The sequence below is a fragment of the Styela clava genome, chromosome 3 (assembly GCF_964204865.1).
Source record: "Styela clava chromosome 3, kaStyClav1.hap1.2, whole genome shotgun sequence".
NCBI classification, from domain to species: Eukaryota; Metazoa; Chordata; class Ascidiacea; order Stolidobranchia; family Styelidae; genus Styela; species Styela clava.
In genome coordinates, this window is record NC_135252.1 from 22,305,366 (window position 1) to 22,322,516 (window position 17,151).

The 17,151-nt window shown below is 33.8% G+C and overlaps 2 protein-coding genes across 4 annotated transcripts in view; one reads left to right on the forward strand and one right to left on the reverse strand.

The window, feature by feature from the left end:
• LOC120342414 (heat shock 70 kDa protein cognate 4-like) overlaps positions 1–5,529 on the reverse strand; it is a 22,771-nt gene extending 17,242 nt beyond the window's left edge. Inside the window, exon 1 of the mRNA XM_078111253.1 lies at positions 5,394–5,529. The gene's annotated coding sequence lies outside the window, so the exon portion shown is untranslated. The remainder of the gene's footprint in view (positions 1–5,393) is intronic.
• The window catches only part of LOC120343104 (uncharacterized), a 23,816-nt gene continuing 11,208 nt past the window's right edge, over positions 4,544–17,151 (forward strand). For all 3 annotated transcript variants that reach the window (XM_078111250.1, XM_078111251.1, XM_078111252.1), the window contains exons 1-10: positions 4,544–4,648; positions 10,457–10,558; positions 11,443–11,572; positions 12,156–12,262; positions 12,575–12,826; positions 13,014–13,137; positions 13,929–14,082; positions 15,998–16,145; positions 16,440–16,598; positions 16,968–17,135. In XM_078111250.1, the coding sequence (XP_077967376.1) occupies positions 10,493–10,558; positions 11,443–11,572; positions 12,156–12,262; positions 12,575–12,826; positions 13,014–13,137; positions 13,929–14,082; positions 15,998–16,145; positions 16,440–16,598; positions 16,968–17,135 (1,308 nt within the window). In that variant the 5' untranslated portion in view covers positions 4,544–4,648; positions 10,457–10,492. The remainder of the gene's footprint in view (positions 4,649–10,456; positions 10,559–11,442; positions 11,573–12,155; positions 12,263–12,574; positions 12,827–13,013; positions 13,138–13,928; positions 14,083–15,997; positions 16,146–16,439; positions 16,599–16,967; positions 17,136–17,151) is intronic.

Genomic DNA, 17,151 nt, shown 5'->3' on the forward strand with positions numbered 1-17,151 from the left:
TTTTTTACTGGTTAATGGGTAATTTCATCATAAATTTACTAAATTTACGAAACGGTCGGTACTTTTCTTTTGCAAAATATGAAATTGAAACGATACGTTAAGTGAAAAGCATAAGCATATAACACCATAACGCAAAAACAACGACTTTTTCAAATTTGTCGTTCTTTTTTTCTGATAGCGAGTGCCGTTAGGAAATCTCGCACAATTCACGATTGAGTTGGAGACGCGCGAGTTCGGTGTCCAAGCAGAGCGGCGCAGGTCACGTGGTACCGGATATTCGAATAGTAAAATGCCATCCAAATATTTTATTATTCGAATATTCTGCCCAGCTCTAGTTGTTACGCATGTTATTGTTACGATGACTTGGTATTTTAAATACGCGCTCAAGGTTTGTTGCTATTTTACCTTGCATTGTTTGTGTGCGGCTCTTCATAATTTTGAGATTTGAAACGCGGCTCTGGACTAGAAAAAGTTTGAGAATCACTGTTTTAGAGTGTTAAATTAGCAATATTGCTGATATCAGGATAGTATAGCTTTTTCTACTACAGTATGCTACTCTAATATAGTCAAGATATAGAAGTTTGAGAATTATGTTTGGATCCTGCTGAATTAAAACAGACCGATCAAAACGGCAACGGTCAATTCCGCCATTATCGTCAGTAGTATCCTAACGATTTAGTGAACAGCTGCTACTCGTTTAACGAGCCTACAATTCAATTATAATTAGACAAATGGCAACATGTTTGTAAGAAAGTATCTTCTTAAGGAAAATCTATATCAAAATTTCACAAACCATGCGAAAATATTCACTTTGTGTTTGGAAGTACATATTTGTGCGAACAATTATTTTCGAAAATGAACATTACAAAAAACAAGCAAAGAACTAGGATTAGTGATGCCCATTTAAAAACTGTTCCTTGGCGTCGCAAAGCTATTAAGCGTGATGCAGCAATAAGACAGTGTCACATCAAATGTCATTGTAATAATTTTTCAATAGGACGACTGAGTTGAGTTCATGAATTGTCGCAGTTTTCGCGCGCTGTTTCGTTTTTAACTTTCAGAAAATATATGCGTCCCGCAAAAGACTAGCGACCCTCAATTTTGTCCAGCGAGCCACATAAAATTTGCCAACCCCTGGGCCGTAGCCGATAGTCGGTCACGGCTTTTTCCATATCCGAGTCCACGAATCTAAAACAAATGGCTGATTAATTCTATGAACTGGTGATCGGACTGGAGGCCATAGTAGGATGAGGAATCGAGGGTGAATTTTACCGAAGATCGTTATATATCATGTATTTTGGTGCAGGTCATCAGGCTGTAGGGATGATTGAGATGTACAAAAATCATTATCAAAAGTTTGGGAAAATAAATTTTGTTTTCATCATTTTAATGTGAAATGGGGTGAATTTGGGGGAGTTAAATGCAATAAGGTAGGTGCACGGCGATTTTTGAGGAGGTAGAACCCTGTATTCTTTCATTTCCGACCTCTTATATGGTAAAAAAGGGGTTTTCAGCCGTGCTACTATTGCTATCAAAACAACGAAATCGCCTTTACATCAGTAAACGGGGTGATTTAAGATTGTGTCTGACAAAAATGTCACCTAATAATAAATAAAACTCGCTGAAGAACACCAAGCTCATCCATCTCATTAAAAACACTATAAAGTATGATTTGTCTTCCTATTTGGTCTGTAATATATTCATTTCTGACTTCACATTTTTTGCAGTGCTGGGGGGCGATGGAGTTGTATAAACTACTGTAGGGGGGCGATGGTCAAAAAAGTTTGGGAACCACTGGGACTCTAGCACATAGGTTCTCAAAGTGCTCCGTACGGAGCCCCAGGGCTCCGCGAGAGAAACTTAGGGGCTTCGTGAGCTATTCGATTACTTGAGAATACTGACTTGGATAATATTGTAACTGCTCAAAAAAGCAATAACGGCTTCTTGATAAAATTTGGCAACAGCATCATCAAAATATGACAATGAGGCGGTAATTTAAATATATATGACATTATAAACAGAGGCGCAGCTAAAAATTTTTAAATTGGAGAGGATGTCAAAATTGGAATCGGAAATCCCCGCGCAACAGTCTTTGCAATTACGGCACTCGTTAAAAAAGACTTTCCAAGCGGACAACGTGTTTTCTGTTGCGTAAAATTCCCTTCCAATGCGAGCATTTAAAATGTACTGTCATATTAATCTGATTGTGCTCATCGTTACTTTCCTTTGAGTCCAGATTACTGTTACGTTTACTAAAATGAAAATATATTATCTCCTCGTCCTCATTAATACAACATATGTGCTAAACAGCCAACTATGAATGGAATCGTATCGTGGGATTAGTCAAGTTTGAGTTGTTCATTCAGCACTCCAGCACTCAAGAATATTTTTAAGCAAGATATCGCCATTGCAAAAATTCCCAGGTCGGCGTTAAAATCTCCATGAGTACATTTTACGATTGCACAATATATGACCGATGAGGGCATATTTAAAATGCCTTAATTAACTGTGTTCAATATAACCTGCGGTTGCGTCGACTTACGAGAATATAAAATCATTACTACAATGGAGATCTCTGAAACAAAGAACCAAAGTCAAGTGAACGAAGATGCCATGGACTACCGTGTATCTTGAACTTAAGATATCAGAAACAATGTCGGACTGCGCACAAAAGTCGGTCGGTAAGTAGGCCTACTATCGAAAATTTGTGATTTTGAAAGAATAGATATTGACGTGAAAACGAGAATATCGGTCGGAGACCGAATCTTATCGATCGAAGCTGCGGTTTCGATCCATGATTCTATAGTGACACCGCGTGTCCCATCACTGATTAATTAATAACTCGCTAATTATACGACATAATTCATCTAAAATCAATAGGCTTCTGGTCCGAGATATGATGAATGCACATGCAAAATTTAGAGCAGATACAACCACGCCTTCTTGAGATATTGCGTGCATCTAACAGACAAACATCTATCAACTACGGTTTAAAAACACGTCAACCTGACGACAACAAACGGCCATTTTAACAAAATGCAGTAGCGCACGTTCTTAGCGACTTTTATTAAAATGAAGGGGGTTCGACCCCAAATTCATTAATATGTTTATCTAGTGTCAAATTAACAGACTTAATATATATAATTTATCTGTGAAATTTGGGTTTACTTATGGACTGTATCAAATCAACCCTATTAAAAAATTTTAGCATTTGAATTAAGTAAAGTATTTGTAACTTACTTGAGAACAATAATCGCTAGGTATTAATGTGCTTTTTTATTTGGTCAATTTTTAAAATTTATTGTGGGGCTCCGTGAATAATATTCAATCTCTTTAGGGCTCCGTGACACCAAAAGTTTGAGAACCCCTGGTCTAGCATACCACGTAATACCTCAATCGTAGACGTTTTATTCAAACAAGCTTTTACCTGACGAATCTTGACAGGAGTTACGGTTCAAAAAATTTTCAAAATGTATTACGCAGAAGCTATGAATAGGTTCATACTTTTCAGCATATGCGACGCAAAAGATCGAGGCTACATGTTGAATGTCGAAAAACAGTTACAGAAATAAAATAATTTGAATTGAGCAGTACTTAAGTATAATTTGAAATTTCGGACAAGTGCCTTTAACTGCGTAATACTGAACTACACAAACGAAAACCTAAAATTTATTCAAGGTCATTTGTCTCTGTCTAGCTGTTGTTATCGCAATAACATATTGGTGAAATAATTAGAGATATTTGTAAAATTATTTTAAAATATTGTTTCCATTACAAAAAACAGGCAAACAGCCTTAGAAGATTCTAGTAGAGCAATATTTAAAATTAACAAAAATTAAGTAAAGCAACTAATAGGAACATGTACAAATGAATATTTTCTCGCATAACCAATTGGTTTATAGAAATTGAATCACTGCGTTTTGAACGTATTTTGTTTTACTTTTGTATAGTATCAAGCGATAAATATCACCAATATATACATATACCTCAACCTTTTATATTCCACATTCTGTAGTTTGGCGGCTACTTTCGACTCCTATCTAAGAGATAAATTTTGGAAATAACAAGTAAGTAATCACCACAACCTTACCAATGATTGCTTTCGAATTTCCAGACATGCTTGCCCTCTAGAAATAACTGTTCGTATGTACAAGCAACTGAGCAACAAGTTTCCTCTGCGTTTAGATTTTTAAAATTTAAACTCCCGTTCTGTTTCACCGGGACTACATTCTTCTACATTTGTTTCGGTCCCGGTAATTTCCCTCGTTCGAGAGAAATGTTGCGTTCAGGGAAACCTTTGTTTACACGTAGAATTCTTTGGAAGCGTAGGCGTTGTTAAACAGTTGATGTATTTTTTATTTGTGTAATATTGCAACGCATAATTACTCAGGCCATTGCCTGATCTAGTCTTTCAGGTGCTAGAGTTAGTTTTTGTATAAATGTATAAGACTAATTTGTTAAATATTTGAAATTGGTGAATTATGTATACGACCAACACTGGTTGTAAATGCTTCAGAGGTATTGTTGTCAAATGAGCTTTTTAAAGTGATCCAGTTGATAGTTTTAGAGTAGGTATAAAATTTTCTAGATTCTATAGGGGCACGGGAGTTTTTTTTTTTCAGCTCACCAGGAAGTCAGTATATCAAAGGTACTAACAAAATATTACTTTTTGCATTAAAAGTCATACAATCGATAATTTCGATCAATTCGATACCTACCCTTAATCCCTTATGTATTGGATTTTTTAATTTTTTCCTGTTCCTATAAATTTTAATTTGCGCTAAATATGAAACGAGATTATATTTTTTGTCGACAGGAGTTTGGAGTTTTTGACCTTTATTATTCAAGCACACAAATTTTGTTTTGACACAAAATATAATTCTCGACTTTATTACGATACATCTCCAACTAAGGCTGGGCATTTCAAATCGACTTTCAAATGGAATCGAATAGTAAATTATTCGATTCGGTACAGAGCAATATTTCGAATCGCCGCAATCTTGTTTTTTTTTCTTACCGCCAATGGTCGACGTGAATTCCTCAATTTTATTGAATCGGAGCCATATTTTATCACTGCAATTAGGATATATGACTATTTTCTGTAGAGAGTTATTGATAGAACGTGTTTCTTATTGTGTTTGAAAGCTCAGCAATCTGTCTGAGTGATGTATTTTACGTTTTCAGTAATTCATATGTTGAAAGGACCAATTACAATAAAAAAAATCGCATACAATTATATATATCCCAAGTATTCGAGATTCGATTCAATTCGAAAAAAATATTCGATTCTGAAATCATCAGGTATTGGAAAATGCCCAGCCCTATCTCTAACCATACAAGTATATATTATGCGGTTTCATATACGCATAAAATCTTGGTAGAGTACAAAGTACCTTTGTTAGATGTACATAGAGAGGTCCACCAGTTCCCTTCGCTAATAAATTCATCTCCATCTAAACGTCGGCAAACAATTTTTTCGTATTTTCGGATATTATTTTAAATAACGGATAAGTTTTAAAACTAATCTAGCTAATTTCGAAAAACACTGCTAGGAAAATATTAAAAAATATGGGAACGTACCATTGCCACATAAATAAACGTTTTTTTCACATAGCCTCGACTTATATGAAAACACCACCGTAGAGTTAGTTATACGGTTGACTGACTATGATCGAGAACCTCTTCCTCAGTTAAAATCTGTATCGCGTGTGACACCAAACTGAAGTACGAATACTGGCGTAGTAAAAGTTCGAAATCTAGTTTTGACATAGATTCTCGAAACTCAGTAACGTATATGAAGAAATAAATATATCTGAAATTTATTTAAGGTCGTTTGTCTCTGTCTAGCTGTTGTTATCGCAATAACAAATTGATGTAATAATTAGAGATATTTGTAAAATGATTTTTAAATATTGTTTTCATTACAAAAAACAGGCATTTGATTTTAGCCTCAGAAAATTCTACTACAGTTAAGTTTAAGATTACCAAATACCAAGTAAAGCAACTAATAGGCAAATATACAAATGAAGATTTTCTCGCCTACCAAATGGGTGCATAGTAATTGACTCACTGTGTTCTGAACGTATTTTGTTTCACTTTTGTATGGTATCAAGCCATAAATATCACCAATATATACATATACCTCAACCTTTCATATTCCACATTTTGTACTTTGGAGGCTACTTTCGACTCCTATTTAAGATATATATTCAAGAAATAATAAGTAAGTAATCACCACAACTTCAACAATGATTGCTTTTCAAATTTCCAGACATTCTTGCCTTCTAGAAATAACTGTTAGTATGTACAAGCAACTGAGCAACTAGTTTCTTCTGTGTTTGAATTTTAAAATTCAAACTCCCTTTCTGTTTCACCAGGGACTACATTCTCGTTTCGGTCCCGGTAATTTCCCTTGTTCGAGAGAAATGTTGCGTTCAGGGAAACCTTTATTTACACGTAGAATTCTTTGGAAGCGTAGGCGTTGTTAACAGTTGTTGTATTTTTTATTTGTGTAATATTTCAACGCATAATTACTCAAGCCATTGCCCGATCTAGTCCTACATGTGTTAGAGTTAGTTTTGTAAGACTAATTTGTTAAATATTTGAAATTGACGAAATATGTGTACGATCAACACTTGTTGTAAATGCTTCAGAGGTATTGTTGTCAAATAAGCTTTTCAAAGAACTCCAGTTGATAGTTTTAGAGTAGGTATATAGTTTTAATATATAACATTTAGGAAAACAAACACGGTGCCTTTCCTGCTGAGACCTATTTCAAGTAGAAATAACTAGTGTAGAAATACTTTGCAGGAAAATATGATATACTGCAGAATTAAAATGTGTAGACAAACCAACATAAGGTTTTGAATCACGAAGTTATACTAACATTAGAAAATTTATATTTGATGTATAGGGGCACTAGCGTATTGTTGTTCTTTTTCAGCTCACCAGAAAGTCAGGATATCAAAGGTACTAACAAAGTAAAATTTTTTGCTTTAAAAACCATACAATTGATAATTTTGAGCAATTCGATACCTACCCTTTATGCTTTGAATTTTTTAATTTCTCTCTGTTCCTATAAACACTAATTTGCTCTGAATATAAAACAAGATTATAATTTTGTCGACTAGAGATTGGAGTTTTCTGACGTTCAATATTCAAACACACAGATTTTGTTGTGACACAAAATATAATTCTCGATTTTATTACGATACAAGTTTAACCAAACGAGTATATATTATGAGGTTTGATATACGCATAAAATTTTGGTAAAGTACAACGTACCTCTGTTAGAGTCGTCAATATTTGCTCGTAAATATCACTGTACTTTTCCATTACATCACTTTCCAAACAAGCGAATTGCGTACAGATTAGAGTACAATTGTATTTCTTAATCATATTTAACGAAACAATGTTTGTTTACTTACACCTACTGTGCCTCCTGAGATATTTTGTTTGCTTGTGATTGTTAAACTATGGCTTAGGTATGTCACATGTTGTAAGAATATTTCACCGAAATTGTCTTTAATAATTGGATACACACAAAGTAATTGAGAATGACTCACAGCAAAAAATTCTAAGTTGAATAAAATTGAATCCCAAAGAAAGCTGACTCTCTCTATTAGGCTGTCAATTTGGAAATGATAACTGGAAATAATATCGTTGAGTTATAAATACATAAAAAAAAATTGTGAACAGCAGTTAATATTTACACAAAATAAATTTGATGCAAATAGGATATTTTTGTATTTTGCGCAATTTTGACAGTAGTAAAAGGACCTGTGTTCTATTTATTGCCTCGTATATCAATATTTCAGTAGCGAACTTTTTTTAGAATGTTATCAAAGATTTGCTCGATATTACAAAATTTTGTACTAACGTTCCTGCAATACTTCAAAACGAAGGCCTCAGGTAGTCAACAAGAAATTTCATATTAGATCCACTATTTATTAATCCAACAATAAATCAGAGTACATACTCATCTGTATATGTATTTTAACTACAAAACTAAACTACTCGAAGTTATCAGTACTATTAGCAGTTATGCTGTGTGAATTCATTAGAAACTTGATATGCAGGGTGTCTCAAAAGTAAGTATACACTTTTAATTTTGATTTGCTTTCATTTCTTCATGAAACATCTTATGGATAAGTAGTAAAATTTAGGTATTGATTGCTTTTTTCAACAACCCACATAACCCAAGAAATCAGGTGGACAATTGCTGTTTGGCAAGAAGCATATAAATCAGTAAGGCAAACTCAGCGCCTCTTTAATCAACAGAGAATTTGGAATTAACTCAGCTCTGAATGTTTTCTCAGAGCATCCGCTCCTTGGTCTTCCTGATGCTTTGTGCATCAACTACAAATCCAGTTTTCATAAATTTACGACGAATTGCATAAATTGTTCGTCGTGTAGGAGCAAAATTAATTCCAAGTTTTTAGTTAATGAGGAGCTGATTTCTTACTAGTTCATATGCTTCTTGCCAAACAGCAATTTTGCGCCTCATTTCGTGGGTTAATCTCATTGTCATTCTATGGGCTGTTGAAAAATTCGAACAATACCTAAATTTTACTGCTTACCCATACTATATTTTCTGAAGAAATAAACGCTCTATGATGAGTACCTGAAAAGCAAACCAAAGAGCCGCTGTACAGAACAACTTTCTCATTTTTTACCATTTTAGCTACATAGAATCCTAAAATTATTTATATTGCTTTTTTATGACGTTTAAAAATATCATCAAGCCACGCCTTTTTTGATCGTAGATAATCCCGTCGCTATAGAACACAGACTCTTTGCAGCTTTATTGCCATAATCTTAAAGATTTGACCTTGCCTGGATAATATATCACGCGAAACACACATAGAAAAACATTATGTGCATTCTACGAACGCTTCGTTTAGATGTGTATATCGCTTCGCCGTGCATTAAAAGATCATTTAGTATCTAATTTAAAAATTTTCATAAAGGGCGTCGTTCATCCACAATTTAATGATCTTTTTTTAATATAGTAGCAGGAAAAATTGTTGGTAGCTCCAAATAGACAATGATATTGAAGTTTTCCATGAAATACATCTCAGATTTGTTTTTCTGTCTTGTGGCTGGATTAGCGTAATATATGAGTGAGCTTTTAAAAATCTTCAAATGTTTGCGATTGCATAGTTCTATGATAAATGTGGGTCATTTTTGAGACAGTCATTTTTAATGGGTGTTGATATAATAGAATTGTGATGTTTTTTTATAGAAGAATATTTCAACATCTTTTATGCATTCTGTATATTAGTATAAGTTGTCATGTAAAGAAATATGGATTTTGAAGGTATAACTTAATTGCGTGGCTTTGCTCAATATCTCCTTTCTATTTTTCTCAAAATTTAAAATTAAAATTCAGGAATCTTGAAATCAATGTTTAAATCGATTTTCAGAAGTTGTTGTTCGCATGTTTTGTTTCGTGTCGCAACATTTTACGTTGAACATGTGAGAGTATAATTTTATTTTTGTGTTATGATAAAATGCTTTTTATTTATGACTGGCATATTAAAGTGACCACACTTTCGGCTAGTGAAGCCAAATCGACCCGTGACGGCCATAATACATAACGTCCTCTAATTTTTTAATGAAATTCAGAGTGACCCTGTGCAACACGACCTTCGTCATTTGGAAAATATTCTAGAAAGAATACGAGCTAATACGTATACCTGTTGGAAAATACGTCCTTACTGACACCTATAAGTTCAATCATTATTAACATAAAAATTCACGTGTTAAATAAATTTTTATAATTTTTGTAGAGATAAGTAAAAAATTGGTGGGTTTATTTCAGGATTTATCCTTTGTAAAATGACGTTTATTATAGACTGCTCTTGATCATAAACATTAAAATCCTTGCATCAAAAAGGCACCAAAAGATATTTTGTTTCTCCGTGTGCCGTAAATATATAGTATTGGAAGGACATAATATTTATTTATTTCTAAATCGCAAATCTCAAATATTTTTATATCAGTCATATGAACTGGTTTAACAGATCGTGTTCAAGGGGTCTTTGACCTTTCTTTACGATAAATTCATAGTTGGGGAATTATAATAAAATCTAAAAACGATAAACCACTTTGTTTACCCTGCAAATTTGTACAGTGATACCCATAAAAATAGACATCCATGTCGTTATTAATCATAGATTCCATTGTTATGGCATTATCTCTGGGCAAATATTGCCAGATCTGACACCATTCAGCACAAACATTGTAAAACAAAGTTCGTGTCGCATACGGTTAACAGTTCAATGGAATCCACAACAGCCGTCTCAGAATTAAAGACTAATTCCCACTCAAGGAACGCGTACGATTCTCGGAAACATTTTATCATCACGCTATCACGGAAAACATAAACGAGTATCGCCCCTCCTCTGTCTTGCTGAATTTCAGTACTTTTTAACACAATATTTTCTCTTTTTAGTCAAGTGTCTAAAAAAGCTTTCAAATAGTAATCAGAATGGCTTCAATCGGAATTGATTTTGGAACAACGTATTGCACTGTTGCAGCATACAAAGATGGGAAGGTAATAAACATATTTATTTTTACAGAAGAATAAAAATGATTAACGTTTTATAGCATACTCCAATTTTTCAGTAATAATGACATTTATCAACTAGTTTCTTTTATTCGTTGTAGAAGAACATATTTTTTGTATAACTAATGTATTTAAAAAAATTGACGTAACGTAACAAAACTTCCATGTTGATATTGCCATTAGGATAGTAGAGACGTGCAGTTTCACACTACAAAATGCACAAATACCTAACAAGAACTGAAGTGTTTCGGCAGGAAAGGTGACATCAAATGGGACCCTACAACTGTCTCATCTAAACATTGATATCATTGAAAATTTTCTCTTTTTACACGCTATCGCGGTATATTTGGATTTAAACGTCTGTTACCATTGAGTGAACGCTGGATGCATGATATTGACCATATGGAGCTTATTCGTGATATTGACTTGAACTATAGTGCAAAATTAAAAAAAAAAAACTTTTTGATCAATTTGTAGTCTTTTTAGAAGATAAAAAGAATTTGAAATGGGTCTGTAGTAATAATTTACAAAAGGTTTCAAACATATAATACAAAGATCAGTTGCTGAAATACTATGCTATATTTGAAGTTTTACAATGTTTTATGTCATAAAAACTTGATATAAAGAAGATCCCCATTTCTACAAAACCAAATTAAAAAAATGCCATATTTTTTAGTTTTGGTGTGTACCCAACTGGAAGATAATAGTTAGAAGCCAGGCAGAAAATTTGTGTTATCTAGTGTAATCACTTGAATACTTTAGTTTAGATAAATGCTAAAACCATATCACGAAAATTTTACGAAACTGGAATCAAATTAGGTTAGTTCATATTAAATATCATATTATATGAAATATATTTTTATTTATTGTAGGTAAACATAATACCCAATGACCAAGACAAGGCTCGTACTTTATCTTACGTTGCGTTTACCGAAGCTGAAAGACTGTACGACGATGCAGCTGTTCACCAATCATTTACTAATATGAAAAATACAGTATATGGTAGATTTATTCATTTTGATTATACATGCTATTGCTTCAGGCTTCTTGTACAAAAAGTTCATTAGGTTCGGGGGCTGTCGGTGTTGGCCAAGTGAATATATCCCTAGGTGACCGTACATTTGAACCCATGTACATTTGAACCCATGCGTATATCCACGGGTTCAATCTATATGCGGGTGCTAAAATCAATGGGTTAGGGTTAATATGAATTTAACTATCCGTGAAACAAAAAAAATTCCATAATACAATAGCATACAGGTGCAATTGTCATGGGTTCAAATGTACGTGGGTTCAAATGTAATGGAACCATATCCCTAGCCCATACGCTTTCATCCATTTACACAAAATGATGTAAAGTAGGCGAACAAAATTGGTTACCTCCTTGTACACATACTTCTGAAGCGACAAAAGTTTTGTACAATTACTGTTGGACTATGAATGTAGTTTTGTCATACTGAAGGTAATATTATTACGTTTCATTTTTGCAGTTTGGATTTACAAAATAACTGGAATACAATTCTGTATATGCCACAGATGTTCTGACATAGATAAATCGAAACATAAATCAATCAAATTGTTTTAGATATCAAACATTTGTTGGGGCGTTGTTATGATGATCCAATAGTACTAAAAGATGTGGAAAAATGGGGTTTCGAAGTTGTTGATCGTGGGAATAAACCTGTCATAACCGTATGTATAGCACACTCTATTTTTAACCAATTTTGTTAAAAAAAAACGAATTAAAACTTTTGAATTGTGTATCGCTATTAATTGATGTTAAATCTTAAATTGAAATGTTCATATCCCCATTCAATGTGGTTTCTATCAAGAAGTCTTTTAAATTGATAAATGAGTTTCACCATTTGTTTAATTAGGAAAAAAGATTCTGAAAATTTTCAAAACATGGGACGGCTTCATATAATATCCAAATTTATGTTTTATTTTTAAAAAACGAACAACAAACAGTATTAGATTACATAAATGAATTTAGTTATTTTGTAGGTTAAATACAAGAACGAGAACAATGAGCTGAATGCAGAGCAGATCTGTGCAATGCTTCTTAGTCAATCAAAAATCACAGCAGAAAAATATCTGTGCGAGGAAGTTATCGATGCTGTTGTCTCGGTTCCTTCTAATTTTAGTGATGCGCAACGAACAGCAGTGAAAGATGCCGGATCTATTGCAGGCATTAATATCAAGGCATTGATAAACGAAGCTACTGCTTCTGCAATTGCTTTTGGTTCGAAGACGAAGGTATTTTTTTTATTCAAACAACTTTTGGTATTTTGAAATTAACCGTTTGGAAGGAGTAGGTTTTAGTATCACTTAACTAATAGTACACATTTTAGTTGATTATTCTCATTTTCATTAATAAAATTATATATTTTTTCAATCATCATCCTATTGCTTGTTAACTTATAGGTAAGCAATTAATTTTCAGGTTACATCAATATGCAATTTACTCGTGTTTGATCTTGGTGGCGGTTTCTTTGATGTGTCCGTTGTAGCGGTTAAAGATTGTGTCTTTAAGATTTTAGCAACTGGAGGTGACACACATTTTGGAGGTAAAAAATGGTTTTACATCATTTCAAAATATTTTTCATAACCTAGAACTGGGTGATCCTATGTTGTTGACGTTGGGGGTCACAATATCAATTTTGTGTTGTTCGCTGGCCACATTAGTCCCAATACATTTAATTATTATTTATCAATGTTTTTATATCAACAATTGTGTTAGTCGTTTTCAGTCTTGAACTGACATGCAATTTCTTGTCTCCTAACTTATTCCTTGTATTAGATTTCAGACTCTTTACAACGACACCGGGAATTTTTTTTTATAAATGAAATGCTCACGAACATCGATAACATGCCGTGTTAGACTATATTCCTTTGGCACCGACGCGGGCATAGCCTAGTATTCAGTTGTCTATTTAGCATATTGAAATATTGTTAACGAATATTCCCGAAGAAAGAGATAGAATCAACTTTTGGAAGTTTCAAGTCATTCAACGGTGTCGAAATCGAAAAACTGTCTTTTAACCAGTTTCGGTTGGCCAAGCCCACTACTCAATTAGCCTGGGACTGTCTCAGCTATGCATGTCAATAGTAAATTCAACAACGTTGGTGATGCGACAATGTGTCAGAGGATTTTTGCAGTTGTTTTTATGACAAAACAATTCCAAAATGCATTTTTTTTTGGTTTTCACCAATGACACCATTTCACTATGTCAGCTTATGTAATACGAGCCATGGTAATTTATAATCGGGCGACAAGAAGCCAGGGTTTAGAACACTCTGACCTAAAACAATAACGTGAAATTAAGAAACTTTATTTATCTATATCTCTAATTTCCAGGCAATAATATTGATGACAGAATGGTGGAGCACTTTCAAAAACAATTCGAGCATTTACATGATATCGACATGTCAAAAGATAAGAAAGCGCTCAATCGATTAAGAGTTGCGTGCGAAAAAGCAAAAAGAACTCTATCTGAGACTGTCAGCGCAAGGTATATTTACTCTAATTCAAGTATTATCAAAAAAATCAGGGGTTGCCAACCAGTTCGAGGACAAAATCCGCATTTCGTACTATTTTTTACCGCGAAGAGCCATTTATAACCAAAAACACACATGCACATCAGATATACCTTTATTCAGCTCTGCTAGAATGCTACTTCATTGTGAATGTCACTAAGCAACATGATAATGGCAAGAATTTGGCTTTTATGTCGTTGTAACAAATCGAAGCAGTTCTTTCACATGGGTTCCATTCAGGATAGATCAATGCTATGATTTCACATATTTTAGGGTAGAAAACACAGATTCGCAGACGTATGTTAACTATTTCCCACATTCACCTCGTTTGACCTTGGGGTATTTTCCCATTGATATGCTTTTCCGAGTCGAAACCCCCTCTTTTGAAATGTAAAAAAAATAATATCAATTTTCTGTGTCATAGATAGCAATTTTCCGTAGCTCGAAATGCTTCTTAGTCCCCAAGACTACTAAAAACACAGGTACTCCAGCGTTCGATTGGACCCCCAAGCTGTTTCAATCTAACTTGGCAAAAAAAAATAAAATTCAGAACCCCCCCTTTGAAAATTTCTGGATAAGCCCCTGGTGCGGCATCAGTGACGATATGAGCTTCAAATGAAAAAATGTACTAGAATCCAAGGTCTAGAACACAGTCATGTTCACTATACTTAAATCTGCTCGAAGCTATACACACAACTATGCTAATTTATTAGTTGTTGAACGTTTATGTTTAAATATCTTCAATGAAATATAGGTATTTGTGCATAATTATTAGGCTAGGTAATTGAAATGTCCCAGAATATTAAACCGTTTCATACCTTCGTCGAATCACCACTGGTACCCCAGGGGTTTGATCGAACCCAGGTTAAGAACCACTGCCATAAAGCGTTGGTCTAGACTTCTTATTACGATCGATTATCTTCAACTCAGTACAGGCCTCATCTAAGTCTAGTTCCAGAGGGAATTTCAATCAATCCGTCTCAGAATTGAATGAGTCGTGGACGACGTAATCTGTGACGTTTTATCTGAACTTTATTTACTTCACTTTTAAATGGTAAACTGCGCGTTTGCCGCCGAATAATTACTTTGATTGTGGCGTAATAATGGATGATTCCATGGCAAAGTGAATGAGAGGATCCGTGTATATTCGACATAAAAGACAATGAACGATGAATCACAATGAGGGTATTAGAAATATAATTGGTAGTAATTATTAAATATTATAAAGGTAATTATAAAGATAATTGAAATGTCCCAGAATATTAAACCGTTTCAGAGGACCTTCGTTGAATCACCGGTACAGCTTCACTGGTACCCCAGGGGTTTGATCGAACCCAGGTTAAGAACCACTGCTATAAAGCGTTGGTCTTTCTTATTAGGATCGATTATCTTCAAGTCAGTACAGGCCTCATCTAAGTCTAGCTCCAGAGGGAATTTCAATCAATCCGTCTCAGAATTGAATGAGTCGTGAACGACGTAATCTGTGACGTTTTATCTGATCTTTAATTACTTCACTTTTAAATGGTAAACCGCCCGTTTGTCGCCGAACAAATTCTTTGATTGTGGCGTAATAATGGATGATTACATGGCAAAGTGAATGAAAGAGTCCGTGTATATTCGACGTAAAAGACAATGAACGACGAATCACAATAATGATATTAGAAATATAATGGATTGTAGTTATTTTGTGCAAGATATTTTTTTCTTATAATAACCAAGTTGAAAAGAGCGGCATGAAACCGGAGCAAGAGCCGCAGGTTGGCCACTCCTGAAACAGATTGTCTTAGTAAATTTAAATGAATTAATTGTTAGAAGGGGCATCAGATATATATTATAGGTTATTAAAAAATGAAGACTATTTTCTATTTCAATTTCTATTTTCAATTTCAGCCTTCGCGTGGACGGATTTTCGGGAAAGATTGATTTTGAGAGTACAATTACTAGGGAGATCTTCGACGACATCAATAAAGACTTGTTTCAAAAAGCAATTGATATTGTGAAGTCAGTTATACATGATGCGAATATAGATGAGTCTAAGGTAGGTAGATGCGTTTTGTTCCTGATAAATCAAATCTTTAATGATCTTTCTGAGTATAGTATTTCAAAATATATTTGGTAACACAACAGAGCTTTAAATTTCTTTTGTTTTTTGTTCGACATTTTTTTAACTCTATTTGTCATCCTAATATAAAAAAACGACCATCCTCGCAATATACTTTCAACGTCTAATAATAAATACCAAATACACAAATTAATTTTGCACTATGAGTATAAATAATTTTCAGGGCATGAAAAGCTAACTCCTTTCAAATTACCTCACGTTTTTTCGTAGATCGATGAAATAATTCTTGTTGGTGGTTCATCTCGCATACCCAAGATACGTGAAATGTTGCGAGAACTGTTTCATGGAAAAGAGTTGAACAAAACAGTTAACCCAGACGAAGCGGTGGCCTTGGGTGCTGCATTTATGAGTGATAATTTTCTGAATAAGGTGTGAACATTCGAATTTTTGTGTGTATCATCAGAATTGTAAATGAAACGCTGACTCTAATAAAGCAGGATTTCAATCGAAAATATGATATATATAAAAATATGAATTACAAATTTTTCCAAGATTGCCCTAAGTTTTGGAAGAAAGAATACTCCCTATTTATATAAATCTGATTCTCTAGTCATTAGTCTTCTCAAATTTTCAGTTGATTAAAAATCAGTAGAATTTTAAAATTGACCGAGCATATAATGCAAATAATTGCAATAATTTGAATATATATATAAATGAGTTTTGATGAAACTATGAAGAATATTAAACATGTTCCATTTATAAATAAAATTTTGCTAACTTTATCATTCTGATCAATAGGAATACTATGTCTCTGATATTACACCTTGTTCAATTGGTGTCAGGATTCCATGTGAAAAACGAGATATGATGATAGTTGTTCCACGTTGTTCCGTTTTTCCAATCACAAAATGGATCAATTTAGCCTGCATCGGCAAGAATAACTCAAGAAGGGTGCTAGCTCTTGAGGTTAGTAAAAAAATAT